We start from the raw sequence: 17,500 nt of genomic DNA on the forward strand, positions 1-17,500 counted from the left end.
AGAGAGAGAGAGAGAGAGAGAGAGAGAGAGAGAGGACGACCTGATTCTGCTGTCTCCCACAGAACAAGGATTACAGCAACAATTAGACCTACTCGACAAATACTGCCAAAATTGGGCCCTGACAGTAAATCTAAAGAAAACCAACACCATGATTTTTCAAAAAAGGCCCAGATGTCAGGAAAACAAATACCAGTTTACTCTCAGTGATACCATCATAGGACACACTATGAGCTACACTTACCTTGGTCTAACCATCACAGCATCAGGGAGCTTCAGCATAGCAGTGAATGCACTAAAAGAAAAAGCCCGAAGAGCCCTATATGCAATAAAAAGAAAATTCTACAACATCCAAATTCCAATCAAAATCTGGCTCAAAATATTTGACAGCATAATCCTGCCCATTGCGCTGTACGGTAGTGAAGTATGGGGCCCACTCAATCACCATAGCTACACTAAATGGGAAAAACACACAATAGAAGCCCTACATGCAGAATTTTGCCAAACCATTCTTCGCACCCAAAGGAAAACACCAACAAATGCATGTAGAGCCGAACTAGGCAGATACCCACTGATAATAAACATCCAAAAACGAGCACTAAACTTTCTAAATCACCTCAAATCTAGTTCCCCAGACACCCTTCATTTTAAAGCCCTCCAGACCCAAGAGCTGAACCCAGAAATGAGTCCCCTGAGTCAGCTGCTACTGAAATTAAGTACTCCTACTCAGCCGGACCCTGACCAGTCCCAGACCAACACTGCCCTCCAAACACCAATCCGAGTGAACCAAATCATTAAACAATGCAAAGAAATCTATCTGGAACATTGGAACAAAATAACCAAAAGCCAAAGCAGATTAGAATGTTACCGGGCCCTAAAAAGAGAATATAAACTGGCAGACTATCTCGCGACCACCAGAGACACAAAACAGAGACAGACCCTCACCAGGTACAGACTAAGCGACCACCAACTGGCAATTGAAAAAGGAAGATACAAGAAATCCTGGCAGCCTAGAGAGAATAGAATATGTGATCAATGTCTGGCCGGCGAGGTTGAGACAGAGATGCACTTCCTCCTAAAATGCAAAAAATTCAACAAAACAAGAAACATATATTTTGACAAGCTCAGCCAAACAACCCCAGATTTCAAAGAATTGGATGACCTGTCAAAATTAAGATTAGCCCTGGGAGAAGGAGACAGACCATACCTTGGTGCCCAATATGTAACAACATGTCACAACCTGAAGAACAGTGAAGGACTAACGAGCACACCAATAGCATATATAAACATTAAGAATGTTTAAATCAATACCAAATGTACCCAACGACTGTTTAAAAATTAATACTGAATGTACCCAAAGAGGGTCAACGACTGTTTAAATTAATATTGTCTGTACCCAACGAAGGTCAAAATTGTTTGACACCTACAGAATGTTGGAAAACTGTACTTTGTTATGCAAGCTTTGGCAATATGGTTCCCTGTAAACTTTCATGCCAATAAAGCATTTGAATTGAAATTGAATTGAGAGCCAGAGAGAGAGAGAGAGAGAGAGAGAGAGAGAGACAGACCCAGAGAGAGAGAGAGACAGACCCAGAGAGACTCAGTGAAGTAACTACTAACACTACAAACAATAACCAGCCCCAGGACAGTGACAGCGTAACAAAGAATTCGACCCAACACAATCGTCGCTAAGCAAAAGGAAAAATATCTGTCATATTGGGCAGAAACAACAAAAACCCAAAGCAAATTCAATCGCTACTTGGCCCTAAACAGACAATACAACATGGCTGATTACCTGACCATGGTAAAGGATAGCAAACTGAGAAAAACTTTGACAATGTACAGACTTAGTGAACATAACCTGGCGGTCGAAAAAGGTAGACACAGACAGACCCGGCTACCAAGAGAGGACAGGATATGCTCTCACTGCAGTCAGGGAGTGGTGGAGATAAAGATGCACTTCCTCACAGCTTGTAGAAAATATCAGGGCATAAGGGAGAATTTCTACCCAAAATTCACGAAAATATGCCCGGATTTCAGAAATTTGAATGACGACCAAAAACTCCCATATCTACTAGGGGAAGAGAGAAATTGTGTAACACTAGCGGCGCACTATGTTACAGCTTGCCATAAACAGAGGGACAACCACTAAATATAAAAGAGTATATATAAATTATATGAAAGTATATTTATACACTCGGATATATCGGTTTATACACTGTAGGATAGATCTGTATTTTTGTGAACAAACATGAATGTTTTTCGATGCTTTGGCAACAAGATATAACTTGTCATGCCAATAAAGCGATTTGAATTGAATTGAATTGAATTGAGAGAGACAGACCCAGAGAGAGAGAGACAGACCCAGAGAGAGAGAGAGAGAGAGAGAGAGAGAGACAGACAGACAGACCCAGAGAGAGAGAGACACAGACCCAGAGAGAGAGACACAGACCCAGAGAGAGAGACAGACCCAGAGAGAGAGAGAGAGAGAGAGACAGACCCAGAGAGATTCAGAGACTGACCCAGAGAGAGAGAGAGACAGAGACAGAGACAGAGGAGAGAGAGAGACAGAGACAGACCCAGAGACACAGTCACAGAGACAAAGCGACAAACAGAGAAACGCATGCACGTAGACAACACAAGACACACGTACAGACACAGGGATATTGACGGACACGTGGGGGGGATCCTGTGCTGATTCCAACATGTAGTCATGTGGGTGGTGAGGGGAAAATCGAGGCACACAGCTCATGGCCCCCCTCCCACCCGCTCTCCCCCTTCGCTCGTGGTGCATTCTGATTTGCTCATTACTGGAAGATGCAGCACCCAAAAATATTTCTTCTCCACCCCCCGCTCCGGCAGAATCAGAAATAAGGAAGATCGGCTCAGAGCAGAGGAGGGGGACCGGGGGTCAAGAGCTGTCCAGCCAAAATGGCTATGAAGGAACGTTGGGGGGGTTAGGGGGGGGGTGCATTTAACAGCCGAGCTTTTCCAGTAAGCAGGTTTGTGCTGCACTGGCGTGAATGCACTAAAGCAGAGACCCGCAGCGAGCCCCCCAACACCATCACACAGACACAGAGACACACGCAGCTCTCCGCAATCTCCATCTCGCCAGCTCTCTACACATTGCAGTGCTTCATCATCCAATCACAGCCGCACAAAAGCGATAAGCAGCTTACCTATAGAAACACACACACACACACACACACACACAATGGCCTCTGACCAAGAGGCTCCGGGAGAGGATTAATCAAATCTGACGAGTCTGGACCGGGGCCAGTGCCAAAGAAATAAATTATCCTTGCGCTTGATTACCATTTTCTGAAATGTACAAATCAGGGGGGGGGGGGGGCTGAGACCGGCCCCCCCCCCCCACCCCCTTGACGTAAATTTAGGGAGAGCGAGACGGGGTCCCGATTCTCCGAAGCTTGCGAGCAATTTGCCCGCTTGCAAGCAAAGAAAGAAAATCAACATGGGGGGGGGGGGGGCCATGACGCCATCTTTGCAGCATCAGTGAGTCAGGACGACCCGGGCAGGTGCAGTTAGAATCGGGAGTAGCTTGCGGCTGCTCAGAGGCCGAGGTGGGACTCTTCGCTACCTCTCCCCCACCCAGAACAATCTTAAGACCCTTTTAAGTCTTGGAGTGGGGGGGGGGGGGGGGGGGGGGGCTGTAAAAGGGGGAGCAGAGGGGCTATGGGGCAGGAGAGCGAGCTGCCTTGACGACGAGAGGAGCTTTCACCCGAAGGGGCACCGACCAGTTCGGCACTGACTGAAATATCATTCAGACACAAGCTCCCCTCGGTCTCTGTTCCCGAGACCCATCTTCCTGCAGATCACACGTTAACGCTAAAACGGCTTCCAGGGCTTGGTTCGAATCATATCCAGTATGAGCAGGCTAAAGGAAAGCCAATTAACATGGAGGCCGGGGGGGGGGGGGGGGGGGGGGGGGGGGGGAAATGGAAATGACACCATCTTTGTGGTATCACCGAGTCAGGAGGACCCGATGAGCTCATTTCCCCAACCCCCCGACCACCCATTGACTAGGACTTCACCCCCCCCTGGCAAAAACGATATGACGGCAACTCTCGGCATTGGTGAAGGGGTCAGGCGAAGGGAGGATTCCATTCAGGTTTTGAACTGGACCAGGCCTCCTCGGCCTATTGCGTCTGTCCTTCTCCCCCCACCATCCCCGCCAGACACGAGCATTTGCGGCCCTATTGGTGCACTTCAGGTCATACCCACCCCCCCAGCCATCAAAAAAAAACCTTCCATTTTGTCCATTGAGGTTTTAAAAGCCCCCCTTTCTCTCCTCCCTTCCACTAACATGGTCCCCACCACGAGACGGACAGCAACTTCAGCCGGGGAAAGGGCAGAGGTCAGACTCGAGGCTCCCGACAGCAGCGGGTACATCTGCTCATTTGCACATGAACACGGCTTCGTAAAAATGCAAAGCGCCTCGCCTCAGAGCAGCAGCAAGTCAGGGCCTTCTGGTGCTTAATGGGAGGGGCATCCTCAATGGGCCTCGTCAGCCCTTTGCAGTAAATTTAGTGAGGAGTCATGAAAGGAGCAGGCAATAAAGGGGAAGGGGGCTGTTGCGTGCCATCTGTCTGCATTAGAAGTCGAGGATCGCTCCCGTTACGCTTGAACCATTTGCCAAACTTATCAAAGCCAGATTCGCACAACGCACTCAACCGCACACATTCCCAATTTGACGGGCTGTCCATTAAACAGTCCTGATGCCTCAGTGAGTAAATACTCCACCCCGGTGTCCTCCCAAGACTACGGAGGGCCCCCCCCACCCCACAGCCCCCATTGGAACCCTGGTCCGTGCCAAGTGAGCTGGTTACTGGTCTCAGCGGAGACCAAGCTGTATTTGGCCTCAGTGCCCTGGGGTTGGGCGGGGGGGGGGGGGGTGGTCAACAGTAAACCTGTCCTGCCATCGTGAGGGGACAGGATTCTCCTCAGCAGCAGGGTATCACCATTGCCCGATGCGCTGCCAATACTCAAGGTTGTGGGTTCACGCCCCACTCCAGAGACTCAAGCACGATTTGGAGGAGGGGACCGAGTGTAACATATCAAAGTTTGCAGATGATACTAAGATGGGAGGGAAAGTAGTGAGTGTGAGGAGGACATAAAAACCTGCAAGGGGACATAGACAGGCTAAGTAAGTGGGCAGAGATTTGGCAGATGGAATACAATACTGGAAAGTGTGAGGTTATGCACTTTGGCAGGAAAAATCGTAGAGCAAGTTATTATCTTAATGGCAAGAAACTGGAAAGTACTGAAGTACAAAGGGATCTGGGGGTCCTGGTGCACGAAACTCAAAAGGTTAGTATGCAGGTGCAGCAAGTGATTAAGAAGGCCAATGGAATGTTGGCTTTCATTGCTAGGGGGATAGAATATAAAAATAGGGAGGTATTGCTTCAGTTGTACAAGGTATTGGTGAGACCGCACCTGGAATACTGCATACAGTTTTGGTGTCCATACTTAAGAAAGGACATACTTGCTCTCGAGTCAGTACAAAGAAGGTTCACTCGGTTAATCCCGGGGATGAGGGGATGGACATATGAGGAGAGGTTGAGTAGATTGGGACTCTACTCATTGGAGTTCAGAAGAATGAGAGGTGATCTTATTGAAACATATAAAATTATGAAGGGGTTGGATCGGGTGGATGCGGGGAGGATGTTCCCGATGATGGGTGAAACTAGAACTAGGGGGCATAGTCTTAGAATAAGGGGCTGTTCTTTCAAAACTGAGATGAGGAGGAACTACTTCACTCAGAGGGTGGTAGGTCCATGGAATATGCTGCCCCAAAAAGCTGTAGAAGCTACATCATTACATAAATTTAAAACAGAAATAGACAGTTTCCTAGAAGTAAAGGGAATTAAGGGTTACGGGGAGCGGGCAGGAATTTGGACATGAGTCTAGGTTCGGATCGGACATGGCCCTGTGGGTAGCGGAGCAGGGCCAGGGGCCGAGTAGCCTGATCCTGCTCCTATTTCGTGTGTCTAATTCTGTTAGATTCAGGAGATGGTTCTGTGATAGTAGATTGGCGGTTAGGATCAGATCAGCCATGATCTTATTAAATGGCAGAGCAGGCTCGAGGGGCCGATTGTCCTACTCCTGCCATTTGCCATTTAGGAACTTGCTGTTTATGCACACAAGTTGCTTCTTCCAAAGGGTACTTAATGAATAAATAATAAGAAAGATGCAGATTGGTGGACATAGCCTGCCTTAGTGACAAACCGAATGCCTGTCCTAACAAAATAGGGGGGGTGACGTAATAAAATTCACTACGCCCTTGGTTTGAGTATAAAGCAAGGCTTTAATCAACTTGTTTCAGAACATGGAGGTCTAGTTGTACTTCACTAGTTCCTTGTCTTACAAAATATCCCTGAGCAAGCTGGGCCCACGCCCGAGTATTTATACTCCCTGGACGGCGCCACCAGCTGGCCGTCCAGTATTATTTCATGAGTTGTTTCTTTATGATGATGAGATTTATAACAGGGGGTACCTGATTAAGAAAACTTTTCTCGGAAAGAGAAGGCCGAGGTGTGACATGATAGAGGCCTTTAAGATTATGAAAGGTTTCGATAGGTTAGACGTAGAGAAGATGTTTCCACTTGTGGGGGGAAGACCAGAACTAGGGGCCATAAATATAAGATAGTCACTAATAAATCCAATAGGGAATTCAAGAGAAACTTCTTTACCCAGAGAGTGGGTAGAATTTAAAGTGATTGGTAAAAGAACCAAAGGCGACATGAGGGAAAACTTTTCTTACGCAGCGAGTGGTTAGGATCTGGAATGCGCTCCCTGAAAGGGTGGTGGAGGCAGATTCAATCACGGCTTTCAAAAGGGAATGGGATAAGTACCTGAAGGAAAAAAAATTGCAGGGCTACGGGGAAAGGGCGGGGGAGTGGGACTAGCTGAAGTGCTCTTGCAGAGGGCCGGCACAGGCTTGACAGGCCGAATGGCCTCCTTCTGTGCTGTAACCATTCTATGATAGAACGTGGAACTCACTACCTCAGGTCGAGGCAAATAGCATAGATGCATTTCAGGGGAAGCTAGATAAACACGAGGGAGAAAGGAATAGAAGGTTATGCTGATAGAGCCAGATGAGGAGGGATGGGAGCCAGATGAAGAGGGGTGGGAGGAGGCTCGTGTGGAGCATAAACACTGGCATGGACTTCTTGAGCCGAGTGGCCTGTTTCTGTGCTGTGAATTCTATGTAGCCCATTACAGACTTTTATCAATTGGTTTATATTTCCTAATCTGTACTGAATATAATTTGCTAAACAGATCTCTGTTTAATTGTAAATAAGTGTATTAATTAGCGTAGTCTGTCTGATACGAGGGCAGCTGACAGGGCTTTAAACTAACGAAGGGCGAGTGGGAGCTTTCAGGAAACAGTCAATTTAAAAGCAGCGAGAGAAATGTCAAGGCTCGAGAGCAGAGTTTTAGGTAAAAATAAGCAGGAAGGGACAGCGAGAGTAACAAAGGTAATAGGGCATCAGTGACTAAGGTGACATCAGGGAAAAATAGAAAGTCAAAGCTAAAGGCACCATATCTGAATGTGCAAAGCATTCACAACAAAATAGATGAATTAATAGCACAAATAGAAATTAATAGGTTTGATCTAATAGCCATTATGGAGACATGGAAGTAAAGTGACCAAGGTTGGGAACTAAATATTCCAGGATACTTAACTTATAGAAGAGTTAGGCAAAATGGAAAAGGAGGAGGGGTAGCCCTGATAATGGATGGGATAAAGACAGTAGAAAGAGAGGATCTTAGCTCCGAAAATCAAGAAGTAGAATCAGTTTGGGTGGAGCTAACAGCAAGGGGCAGAAAACATTGGTGGGAGTTGTTTATAGGCCCCCAAACAGTAGTTGTAGTGTAGGGCAGAGTATAAATCAGGAAATCAGTAATTGTGGGGGGACTTTAATCTACATATAGACTGGGCAAATCAAATTTGCAGTAATAGTGTAGAGGATGAATTCAAGGAATGTATGCAAGATAGTTTTCTAGATCAGTATGTTGAGGAACCAACTAGGGAACAAGCTATTTTAGATCTAGTATTGTGCAATGAGAAAGGGTTAATTAATAACCTTGTAGTAAAGGGGCCTTTAGGGAAGAGTGACCATAATATGATAGAATTTGAAAGTGATTTAGTGAAGTCCGAAACTAGGGTCTTAAATCTAAACAAAGCAAACTACGTAGGTGTGAGGGGCGAGTTGGCTAAGGTAGATTGGAAAACTACATTAAAAGGTATGACGGTAGACAAGCAATGGCTACCATTTAAATAATTAATACATAATTTACAACAAATATACATTCCTTTAAGGCACAAAAATCCCACAGGAAAAGTGGTCTAACCATGGCTAACAAGAGAAGTTAAAGATAGTATTAGATCAAAGGCCAAAAAGAGTAGCAAGCCTGAGGATTGGGAGGATTTTAGAATTCAGCAAAGGAGGACCAAGAAATTGATAGAGAAAAAGATTACAAGAGTAAATTAGCAAGAGACATAAAAACAGATTGTAAACCTATAGAGCACGGTGGCATAGTGGTTAGCACGGTTGCCTCACAGCGCCAGGGACCCGGGTTCGAATCCGGCCTCGGGTGACTGTCTGTGTGGAGTTTGCACATTCTCCCCGTGTTTGCGTGGGTTTCCTCCGGGTGCTCCGGTTTCCTCCCACAGTCCAAAGATGTGCGGGTTAGGTTGTTTGGCTATGATAAATTGACCCTTAGTGTTAGGGGGATTAAATACGTGGGGTTACGGGGATAGGGTGGGATATGTGTTGGTGTAGGGGTTACGGGGATCGGGTTGGATATGTGTCGGTGCAGGCTCGATGGGCCAAAATGGCCTCTATCTGCACTGTGGGGTTTCTGTGAAACCGTATGTAAACAGGAAGAGATTACTGAAAGTAAACGTGGGCCCATTAGAGGCAGAGACAGGAGAAATTATAATGGGCAATAAGGAAATGGCAGACACATTAAACAAATACTTTGTATCTGTCTTCATGGTCAAAAGACACAAAAATCATTCCGGTAATAATGGAGAACCAAGGGTTGAGAATGAGGAACTTAAAGAAATCAGCGTAAGTAAAGACACAGTACTGGCAAAATTCATGGGACTAAGTAGCGACAAATCCCCTGGACCAGACAACCTGCATCCTAGGGTTTTAAAAGAGGTACCTGCAGAGATAGTGGATGCACTGGTATTAATATTCCAGAATTCCCTAGATTCTAGAACAGTCCCCAAGGATTGGAAGGTAGCAAACATAACCCCGCTATTTAAGAAAGGAGGAAGAGAAAAAACAGAGAACTATAGGCCAGTTAGTCTGACATCAGTAGTAGGCAAAATGCTAGAATCTATTATTAGGGACGTGGTAACAGGGCACTTAGAAAATCATAATATAATTAGGCAGAGTCAACAAGGGAAATCATGTTTGACAAATCTGTTTTTTGAAGATGTAACTCGTAGGATGGATAAGGGGGAACCAGTGGATGTGGTGTATTTGGATTTTCAAAAAGCATTCGATAAGGTGCCACACAAGAGGTTATTGCACAAAATTAGGACTCATGGGATTGGGGTAATAGCATGGGTTGAGGATTGGTTAATGGACAGAAAATGGAGAGTAGGAATAAACGGGACTTTTTCGGGTTGGCAGGCTGTAACTAGCAGGGTACCGCAAGGATCAGTGCTTGGGCCTCAGCTATTTACAATCTGTATCAATGACTTGGATACCTTACACTCAGTCCCTTCATCTAAGAGCAACCTGGCCACAGCACCGTGGAGCGGGGGGGCCATTCAAGTGGGGGGGGGGGCGGGGGGGAGTTAAAAGAAATGTTGTAGTGGTAGGGGATAGTATCGTTAGGGGGATAGATAGAGTTCTTTGCAGCCGAGAGCGAGAGTCCCGAAGGCTGTGTTGCCTGCCCGGTGCCAGGGTTAAGGATATCTCCTCCGGGCTGGAGAGAAACTTGGGAGTGGGAGGGGGAGGATCCAGTTGTCGTGGTCCATGTTGGTACCAATGACATAGATAGGGCAAGGAAGGAGGTTCTGCTGAGGGAGTTTGAGCAGCTAGGGGCCAAATTAAAAAGCAGAACCACAAGGGTAATAATCTCTGGATTACTACCTGAGCCACGTGCAAATTTGGCTAGGGTAAATAAAATTAGAGAGTTAAATGCGTGGCTCAAAGACTGGTGTGGGAGAAATGGGTTTTGCTTCCTGCGACACCGACATCAGTACTGGGACAGGCGAGAGCTGTTCCGTTGGGACGGACTTCACTTGGCCAGTGCTGGGACTAGAGTCCTGGCGAATCGAATAACTAGGGCTGTAGAGAGGGCTTTAAACTAATTAGTGGGGGGGGGGGGGGGGGGGGAGGTTTTAAGAGAGCGAAAAATAAAAATGACAGCGGAGAAGGCAATAGAGCAAGGTAGCAGTAGGGGAATTAAAAACCAGAGCGTGTCAGGAAGGACAGAATGTATATAATGATAAAGGTAAAGTAGCAAAAGGGGTAAAAGCAGGAATAAATTGTCAGAAAACATTTGAAAGTTCTTTATCTGAATGCACGCAGCATTCGTAACAAAATTGACGAGTTGACGGTGCAAATAACTACACATGGGTATGATCTGGTGGCCATTACGGAAACATGGCTGCAAGATAATCATGAATGGGAACTAAACATACAAGGGTATTTGACAATTAGGAAGGACAGACAGGAAGGAAAGGGAGGTGGGGTTGCTATGTTAATCACTGCAATAGTCAGAAATGATATTGGTCAAAGGATCAGGATAGTGAAAGTTTGGTTGGAGATAAGGAATAATAAGGGGAAAAAGTCACTAGCGGGCATAGTCTATAGGCCTCCTAACAGTTGCAACTCTGTTGGTCGGAGTATAAATCAGGAAATAGTTGGGGCTTGTAATAAGGGAACAGCTATAATCATGGGGGATTTTAACTTTCAAATTGACTGGACAAATCAAATTGGGCATGGCAGCATTGAGGAAGAGTTCATAGAGTGTATTAGGGACGGGTTCCTTGAGCAGTATGTAACTGAACCAACCAGAGGGCAGGCAATCTTAGATCTGGTCCTGTGTAAGACGGTACAAGAGCAGTGGTCTAAACCTCTAAATGGAGAGAAACTGCAAAGTGCTACAGTACAAAGGGATCTGGGGGTCCTGGTGCATGAAACACAAAAAGTTAGTATGCAGGTGATCAGGAAGGCCAATGGAATCTTGGCTTTTATTGCAAGGGGGATGGAGTATAAAAACAGGGAAGTCTTGCTGCAGTTATACAGGGTATTGGTGAGGCCACACCTGCGTGCAGTTTTGGTTTCCATATTTAAGAAAAGATATACTTGCTCTCGAGGCGGTTCAGAGAAGGTTCACTCGGTTGATTCCAGAGATGAGGGGGTTGACGTATGAGGAAAGGTTGAATAGGTTGGGACTCTACTCATTGGAGTTCAGAAGAATGAGAGGCGATTTTATTGAAACATATAAGATTGTGAGGGGGCTTGATCGGGTGGATGCGGGGAGGATGTTTCCACTGATGGGTGAGACTAGAACTAGGGGGCATAATCTAAGATTAAGGGGCTGCCCTTTCAAAACTGAGATGAGGAGAAACTTCTTCACTCAGAGGGTGGTAAATCTATGGAATTTGCTACCCCAGAGAGCTGTGGAAGCTGCGACATTAAATAAATTTAAAATGGAGATAGACATTTTCCTAGCAGACAAGGGAATTAGGGGTTACGGGGAGAGGGCAGGGAAGTGGACGCGAGTCTAGATTCAGATCAGCCATGATCCTATTGAATGGTGGAGCAGGCCCGAGGGGCCGTATGGCCTACTCCTGCTCCTGTTTCTTATGTTATGATACAAAATTAGGTGGGAAAGTAAGCTGTGAGGAAGACGCAAAGAGGCTGCAGAGAGATATAGACAGGACGACTGAGTGGGCAAGAACATGGCAAATGGAATACAATGTGGGGAAAGGGTGAAGTTATCCACTTTGGTAGGAAAACCAAAAAAGCAGAATATTTTTTGAATGGTGAGAGATTGGGAAATGTTTGCACTCAGAGGGACCTGGGTGTCCTTGTACATGAATCACAGAAAGTTAACATGCAGGTACAGCAAGCAATTAGGAAAGCAAATGGTATGTTAGCTTTTGTTACAAAGGGATTAGAGTATAGGAGTAAAGGGGCTAGAAATTGGGTTACTTGGCACCACTCGTTCGCACCCCCGGAGGATACGTTCTTAGCAACCACCGCGCCAAAATGCATGTCAACCACCCATGTGATGTTCTGCATGAACTTTAGATGAGTTGACATGCAGGGAAGCACATCAAACATCACAGATCAGCTTTTATTCTGCATATTTCATACGGGTGAGATACAGCTAGAAATCCTTCCCTAAACCTCTCCACCACTCTCTCCTCCTTTAAGACCCTCTTTAAAACCCACCTCGTTGGCCAAGCCTTGGGTCACCCCGCCCAATATCTCTTTCTTGGGCTCGGCGTCCCATTTTTGCCCGATTACACTTCCGCGGAGCCCCTTGGGACATGTTGCTATGTTAAGATAAGAGCGCTTCTATAAATGGAAGCTGTTGGTTTCTGGTTTTTATTGTTCACCGTTGCCTCGATAAAGGGCAAAAGGAGGTGGGAATGCCTGTGAAGAGGACTCTCACTGAAATTACCACAAGCCTCCCCGAGAGAAATTGTGTGATCATCAAGGTGAAGAATGTTGGCATTACGAATGGAACACTTTCTCACTTAGAGCATCAGGGCAGGTACAGCACGGGTTAGATACAGAGTAAAGCTCCCTCTACACTGTCCCATCAAACACTCCCAGGGCAGGTACAGCACGGGTTAGATACAGAGTAAAGCCCCCTCTACACTGTCCCATCAAACACTCCCAGGGCAGGTACAGCACGGGTTAGATACAGAGTAAAGCTCCCTCTACACTGTCCCATCAAACACTCCCAGGGCAGGTACAGCACGGGTTAGATACAGAGTAAAGCCCCCTCTACACTGTCCCATCAAACACTCCCAGGGCAGGTACAGCACGGGTTACATACAGAGTAAAGATCCTTCTACACTGCTTCAATCCCAATCTTCAAGGAGCACCCCATCCTACAACAATGTGACATTGTCCATATCTCAGCTCAGGCATCTTGTGGCCTGTGATAACCAAGTTGGTGCCTAATTGGGAGCAGTTTTGCACAGGGCCCACTTGTCCAATATCAGCCACCTTATGGTCACTCCAGTTACCAATGCGGGGGGATGGCGGCAGGATGCGGGGCGAAGGCGGGTAGGTGAGGTTGAGGGATGTGGTGAGAAGGTGGATAGGTGGGGTTGGGGGGGATGTGGGGAAGAAGGTGGGGGTTGAGAGATATGGTGAGATTCTGGGTCGGCGGTTCGATCTATAAGAAGTGGATGGACTCGTTGGGCCCATCTGCTTTGTCGCCTCCTTAAAAATTCCTACTTTCTCATCACAACCTCACCAAAAGGCTTCTGGCGAAAGGAGACCATTTAAAATCATAAGTGCCCGTCGCACATCACCGTCATCACTACCCCCACCCCACAACCGTACCCCCACCCCCACCCCACCCCCGTCTCAAGACAAAAAAACCACGGCAACAGACTCAACCCAACCAGGTTACGGCCCTGATGGCACAGGGCCCCGAACGAACACCCGCCGCCGACACCTTCGCGCAACGCCTCGCGGGCGGCCACGTGGCACTCGGACAATCACCTGGGTAGAAGTCTTTGGATTTAGAGAGTTTGATGGTGGCGCCGGTCTCCTTCTGGAGCTGAACAATCGTCTGGCCCCCTTTCCCGATTATAGATCCAGCAGCATAACTAGGGATCAGAACCTTCAGGAAAAATTCGCCTTCTTCTGTAAAAAGGAACAAAAGGAAACATTTCATTGCGACGACAGTTTCTAACAGACATCACTGCGCTTTACAATTACCGCTTAGGGGAGCTTGCCGTGTGCAAATTGACCACCGCATCTCCGACATTACAACAGTGACAACACTTCACAAAGTACTTCTTCGACGCTTTGGGACATCCCAAGGATGTGAAAGGCGTTATATAAAATGAAATTTCTAGTTTTTCTTTCTTAATTTAGATCTTTAAAAGATGCTCCTTGATGGCCAATCATTAAATGCACCACCTGGATTGACCAGAGGCCTAGTTGAAAGCTGTGTCTCCATGGATACCAACAAGCCTCTGGCACCTCACTCAAGAGGCCATTCCTCAGGTGTTAGCCCAGACAACAAGCTCAGCAGGCCTTCGATCACATTAGTTACCATCAACATCCTGGGGGGTCTCATCAGTGACCAGAAACTTAACTGGACCAGCCACATAAATACTGTGGCAACAAGAGCAGGTCAGAGGCTGGGTATTCTGCGAGTGACTCACCTCCAGGATCGGACAAAGTCAACATGGATTTACAAAAGGTAAATCGTGCTTGACTAATCTACTGGAATTTTTTGAGGATGTAACTGGTAAAATATAGATAAGGGAGAACCAGTGGATGCGGTGTATTTGGACTTTCAGAAGGCTTTCGATAAGGTCCCGCATAAGAGATTAGCTTGTAAAATTAAGGCACATGGGATTGGGGGCAAGGTATTGACTTGGATAGAGAACTGGTTGGCAGATGGAAAGCAAAGAGTTGGGATAAACGGGTCATTTTCCGAGTGACAGGCAGTGACTAGTGGGGTACCACAGGGATCGGTCCTAGGACCCCAGCTGTTCACAATATATATTAATGATCTGGATGAGGGAATTGGATGTAGTATCTCCAAATTTGCAGATGACACAAAGCTGGGTGGGAGGGTAAGCTGTGAGGAGGATGTCGTGAAACTCCAGTACGATTTGGACAGGTTGGGTGATTGGGCAGAAACATGGCAAATGCACTATAATGTGGATAAATGTGAGGTTATCCACTTTGGTGGCAAAAACAGGAAGGCAGATTATTTGAATGGCAATAGATTGGGAGAAGGAGAAGTGCAGAGAGACCTGGGTGTCCTTGTGCACCAGTCGCTGAAGGTAAGCATGCAGGTGCAGCAGGCAGTTAAGAAGGCAAATGGTATGTTGGCCTTCGTAGCAAGAGGGTTCGAGTACAGGAACAAGGATGTCTTGCTGCAGTTGTACAGGGCCTTGGTGAGACCACACCTTGAGTATTGTGTGCAGTTTTGGTCGCCTTACCTGAGGAAGGATGTTCTTGCCATGGAAGGAGTGCAGCAAAGATTCACCAGGCTGATACCTGGGATGGCAGGAATGACTTATGAGGAGAGATTGGGTCGATTGGGCTTATACTCACTGGAGTTTAGAAGATTGAGAGGGGATCTCATCGAAACCTATAAAATTCTGTCAGGCCTGGACAGACTAGATGCAGGAAGGATGTTCCCGATGGCCGGGGAGTCCAGAACTAGGGGTCATAGTCTAAGGATAAGGGGTAAGCCATTTAGGACTGAGATGAGGAGGAATTTCTTCACCCAGAGAGTGGTGAACCTGTGGAATTCTCTACCACAGAAGGCAGTAGAGGCCAATTCATTAAATATATTCAAGAAGGAGTTAGATATATTTCTTAAGGCTAAAGGGATCAAGGGGTATGGGGAGAAGGCAGGGACAGGGTACTGAGTTTGGATGATCAGCCATGATCTCATTGAATGGCGGAGCAGGCTCGAGGGGCCGAATGGCTGACTCCTGCTCCTATCTTCTATGTTTCTATGTTTCCCGACTCCCCAAAGCCTTTCCACCATCTACAAGGCACAAGTTAGGAGTGCGATGGAATACTCTCCACTTGCCTGAATGAGTGCAGCTCCAACAACGCTCGAGAAGCTCGACACCATCCAGGACAAAGCAGCCCGCTTGATTGGCACCCCATCCACCACCTTAAACATTCACTCCCTCCACCACCGGCGCACCGTGACTGCAGTGTGGACCATCTACAAGATGCACTGCAGCAACTCGCCAAGGCTTCTTCGGCAGCACCTCCCAAACCCACGACCTCTTCCACCTAGAAGGACAAGGGCAGCAGGCGCATGGGAACACCACCACCTCCAAGTTCCCCTCCAAGTCACACACCATCCTGACTTGGAAATATATCATCCGATCCTTCATCGTCGCTGGGTCAAAATCCTGGAACTCCCTCCCTAACAGCACTGTGGGAGCACCTTCACCACACGGACTGCAGCGGTTCAAGGCGGCGGCTCACCACCACCTTCTCCAGGGGCAATTAGGGATGGGCAATAAATGCTGGCCTCGCCAGCGACGCCCACATCCCCTGAATGAATAAAACAAAAAAAATGTTTGAAACTCTCCAACCAGTTTCCGCCCCCGCCACAGCACTGAAGTGACTCTGATCCAAGTCAAGTCCCTGCTTCATCTCTCTGCACTGTTATCCCTGAAGTCTCCCCAAGGATCTATCCTTGCCCCCCCCGCCAGTACCGAGGGAGTGCTGCACTGTCAGAAGTGCCGTCTTTTGGATGAGACGTTAAACCGAGGCCGTGTCTTCGCTCTCGGGCGGACGTTAAATACCCCGCGGCCACTATGTCGAAGAAGAGCAGGGGGAGTTCTCCCCAGTGTTCCGGCCAATATTTATCCCTCAACCAACATCACAAACAGATGATCTGGTCATTATCACAGTGCTGTTTGTGGGAGCTTGCTGTGCACAAATTGGCTGCCGTGTTCCCTACATTACAACAGTGACTACACTTCAAAAAAGTGTCTCACTGGCTGCGAGGCGCTTTGGGATGTCCGGTGGTCGTGAAAGGTGCTACATAAATGCATGTTCTTTTTTTTTTCTTTCTTGTGACTGCGCGAGTTCAATAGAAAGGGTCGCCGTGGAGGGGTTGAGGGTTCGGGCGCTCAGCCTGTGTTCCCGCTCCTGATCGCTAGCCACTAACCCTGGCCGGAAAAGGAGCACGTTTGGGCGTAGGGCCGGAGCTGTGCTGCGATGCCGCGTTTCCTACATTACAACAGTGACTACGCATCAAAAAAAGGGCTTAATTGGTTGTAAAGCGCTTTGGATGTCCGGGGGTCGTGAAAGGCGCTATAGAAATGCAAGTCTTTTTTTTCCTTTAGGGCTGGGTACACCCCTCTCGCTGTTTGGAGTTGTTTGTCTGCGACACAATGATGACATTGTTTGGCACCGGGCGAACGACAGATCAGCTTCCAATTAAACTTCTTAAAGGAACATAAAGCCTCACTCAAGGCTTCCTTTTACACGTGTTAATCAATTGCATTTTCAAGACATCACGTCCATGTTTCCTCAATCTAGTGTAAGTTTTAATTGTGCCGAGGTTGAGGGGGAGTGAAGGGAAACATTCTCTTAGCTGTGCCTACACATGGCGCAATGCGGCTTTAAGGTTTAAAGGACTTTGTCTTCAGTCTCGGATATTGAGCTGGGTCAGGGAGGAGTGTGGAAGGAAGGTGCCTAGGAAGAGGCTTACAGCACACATGGAGGCCCTTTGGCCCATCAGGTCAATGCCAGCTCTTTGGTCG

General features: G+C 47.2%; 1 protein-coding gene across 2 annotated transcripts in view; it reads right to left on the minus strand.

Annotated features, from left to right (window-relative positions):
- Nucleotides 1-17,500, minus strand: part of LOC147096768 (RNA-binding protein Nova-1-like) — a 162,430-nt gene that overhangs the window by 111,606 nt on the left and 33,324 nt on the right. For both annotated transcript variants that reach the window (XM_085973384.1, XM_085973385.1), the window contains exon 2: nt 13,740-13,883. In XM_085973384.1, the coding sequence (XP_085829510.1) occupies nt 13,740-13,883 (144 nt within the window). The remainder of the gene's footprint in view (nt 1-13,739; nt 13,884-17,500) is intronic.

Source organism: Somniosus microcephalus, chromosome 34 (assembly GCF_052327205.1).
Source record: "Somniosus microcephalus isolate GS21.2 chromosome 34, FLI_Smic_1.0, whole genome shotgun sequence".
Lineage (NCBI taxonomy): Eukaryota > Metazoa > Chordata > Chondrichthyes > Squaliformes > Somniosidae > Somniosus > Somniosus microcephalus.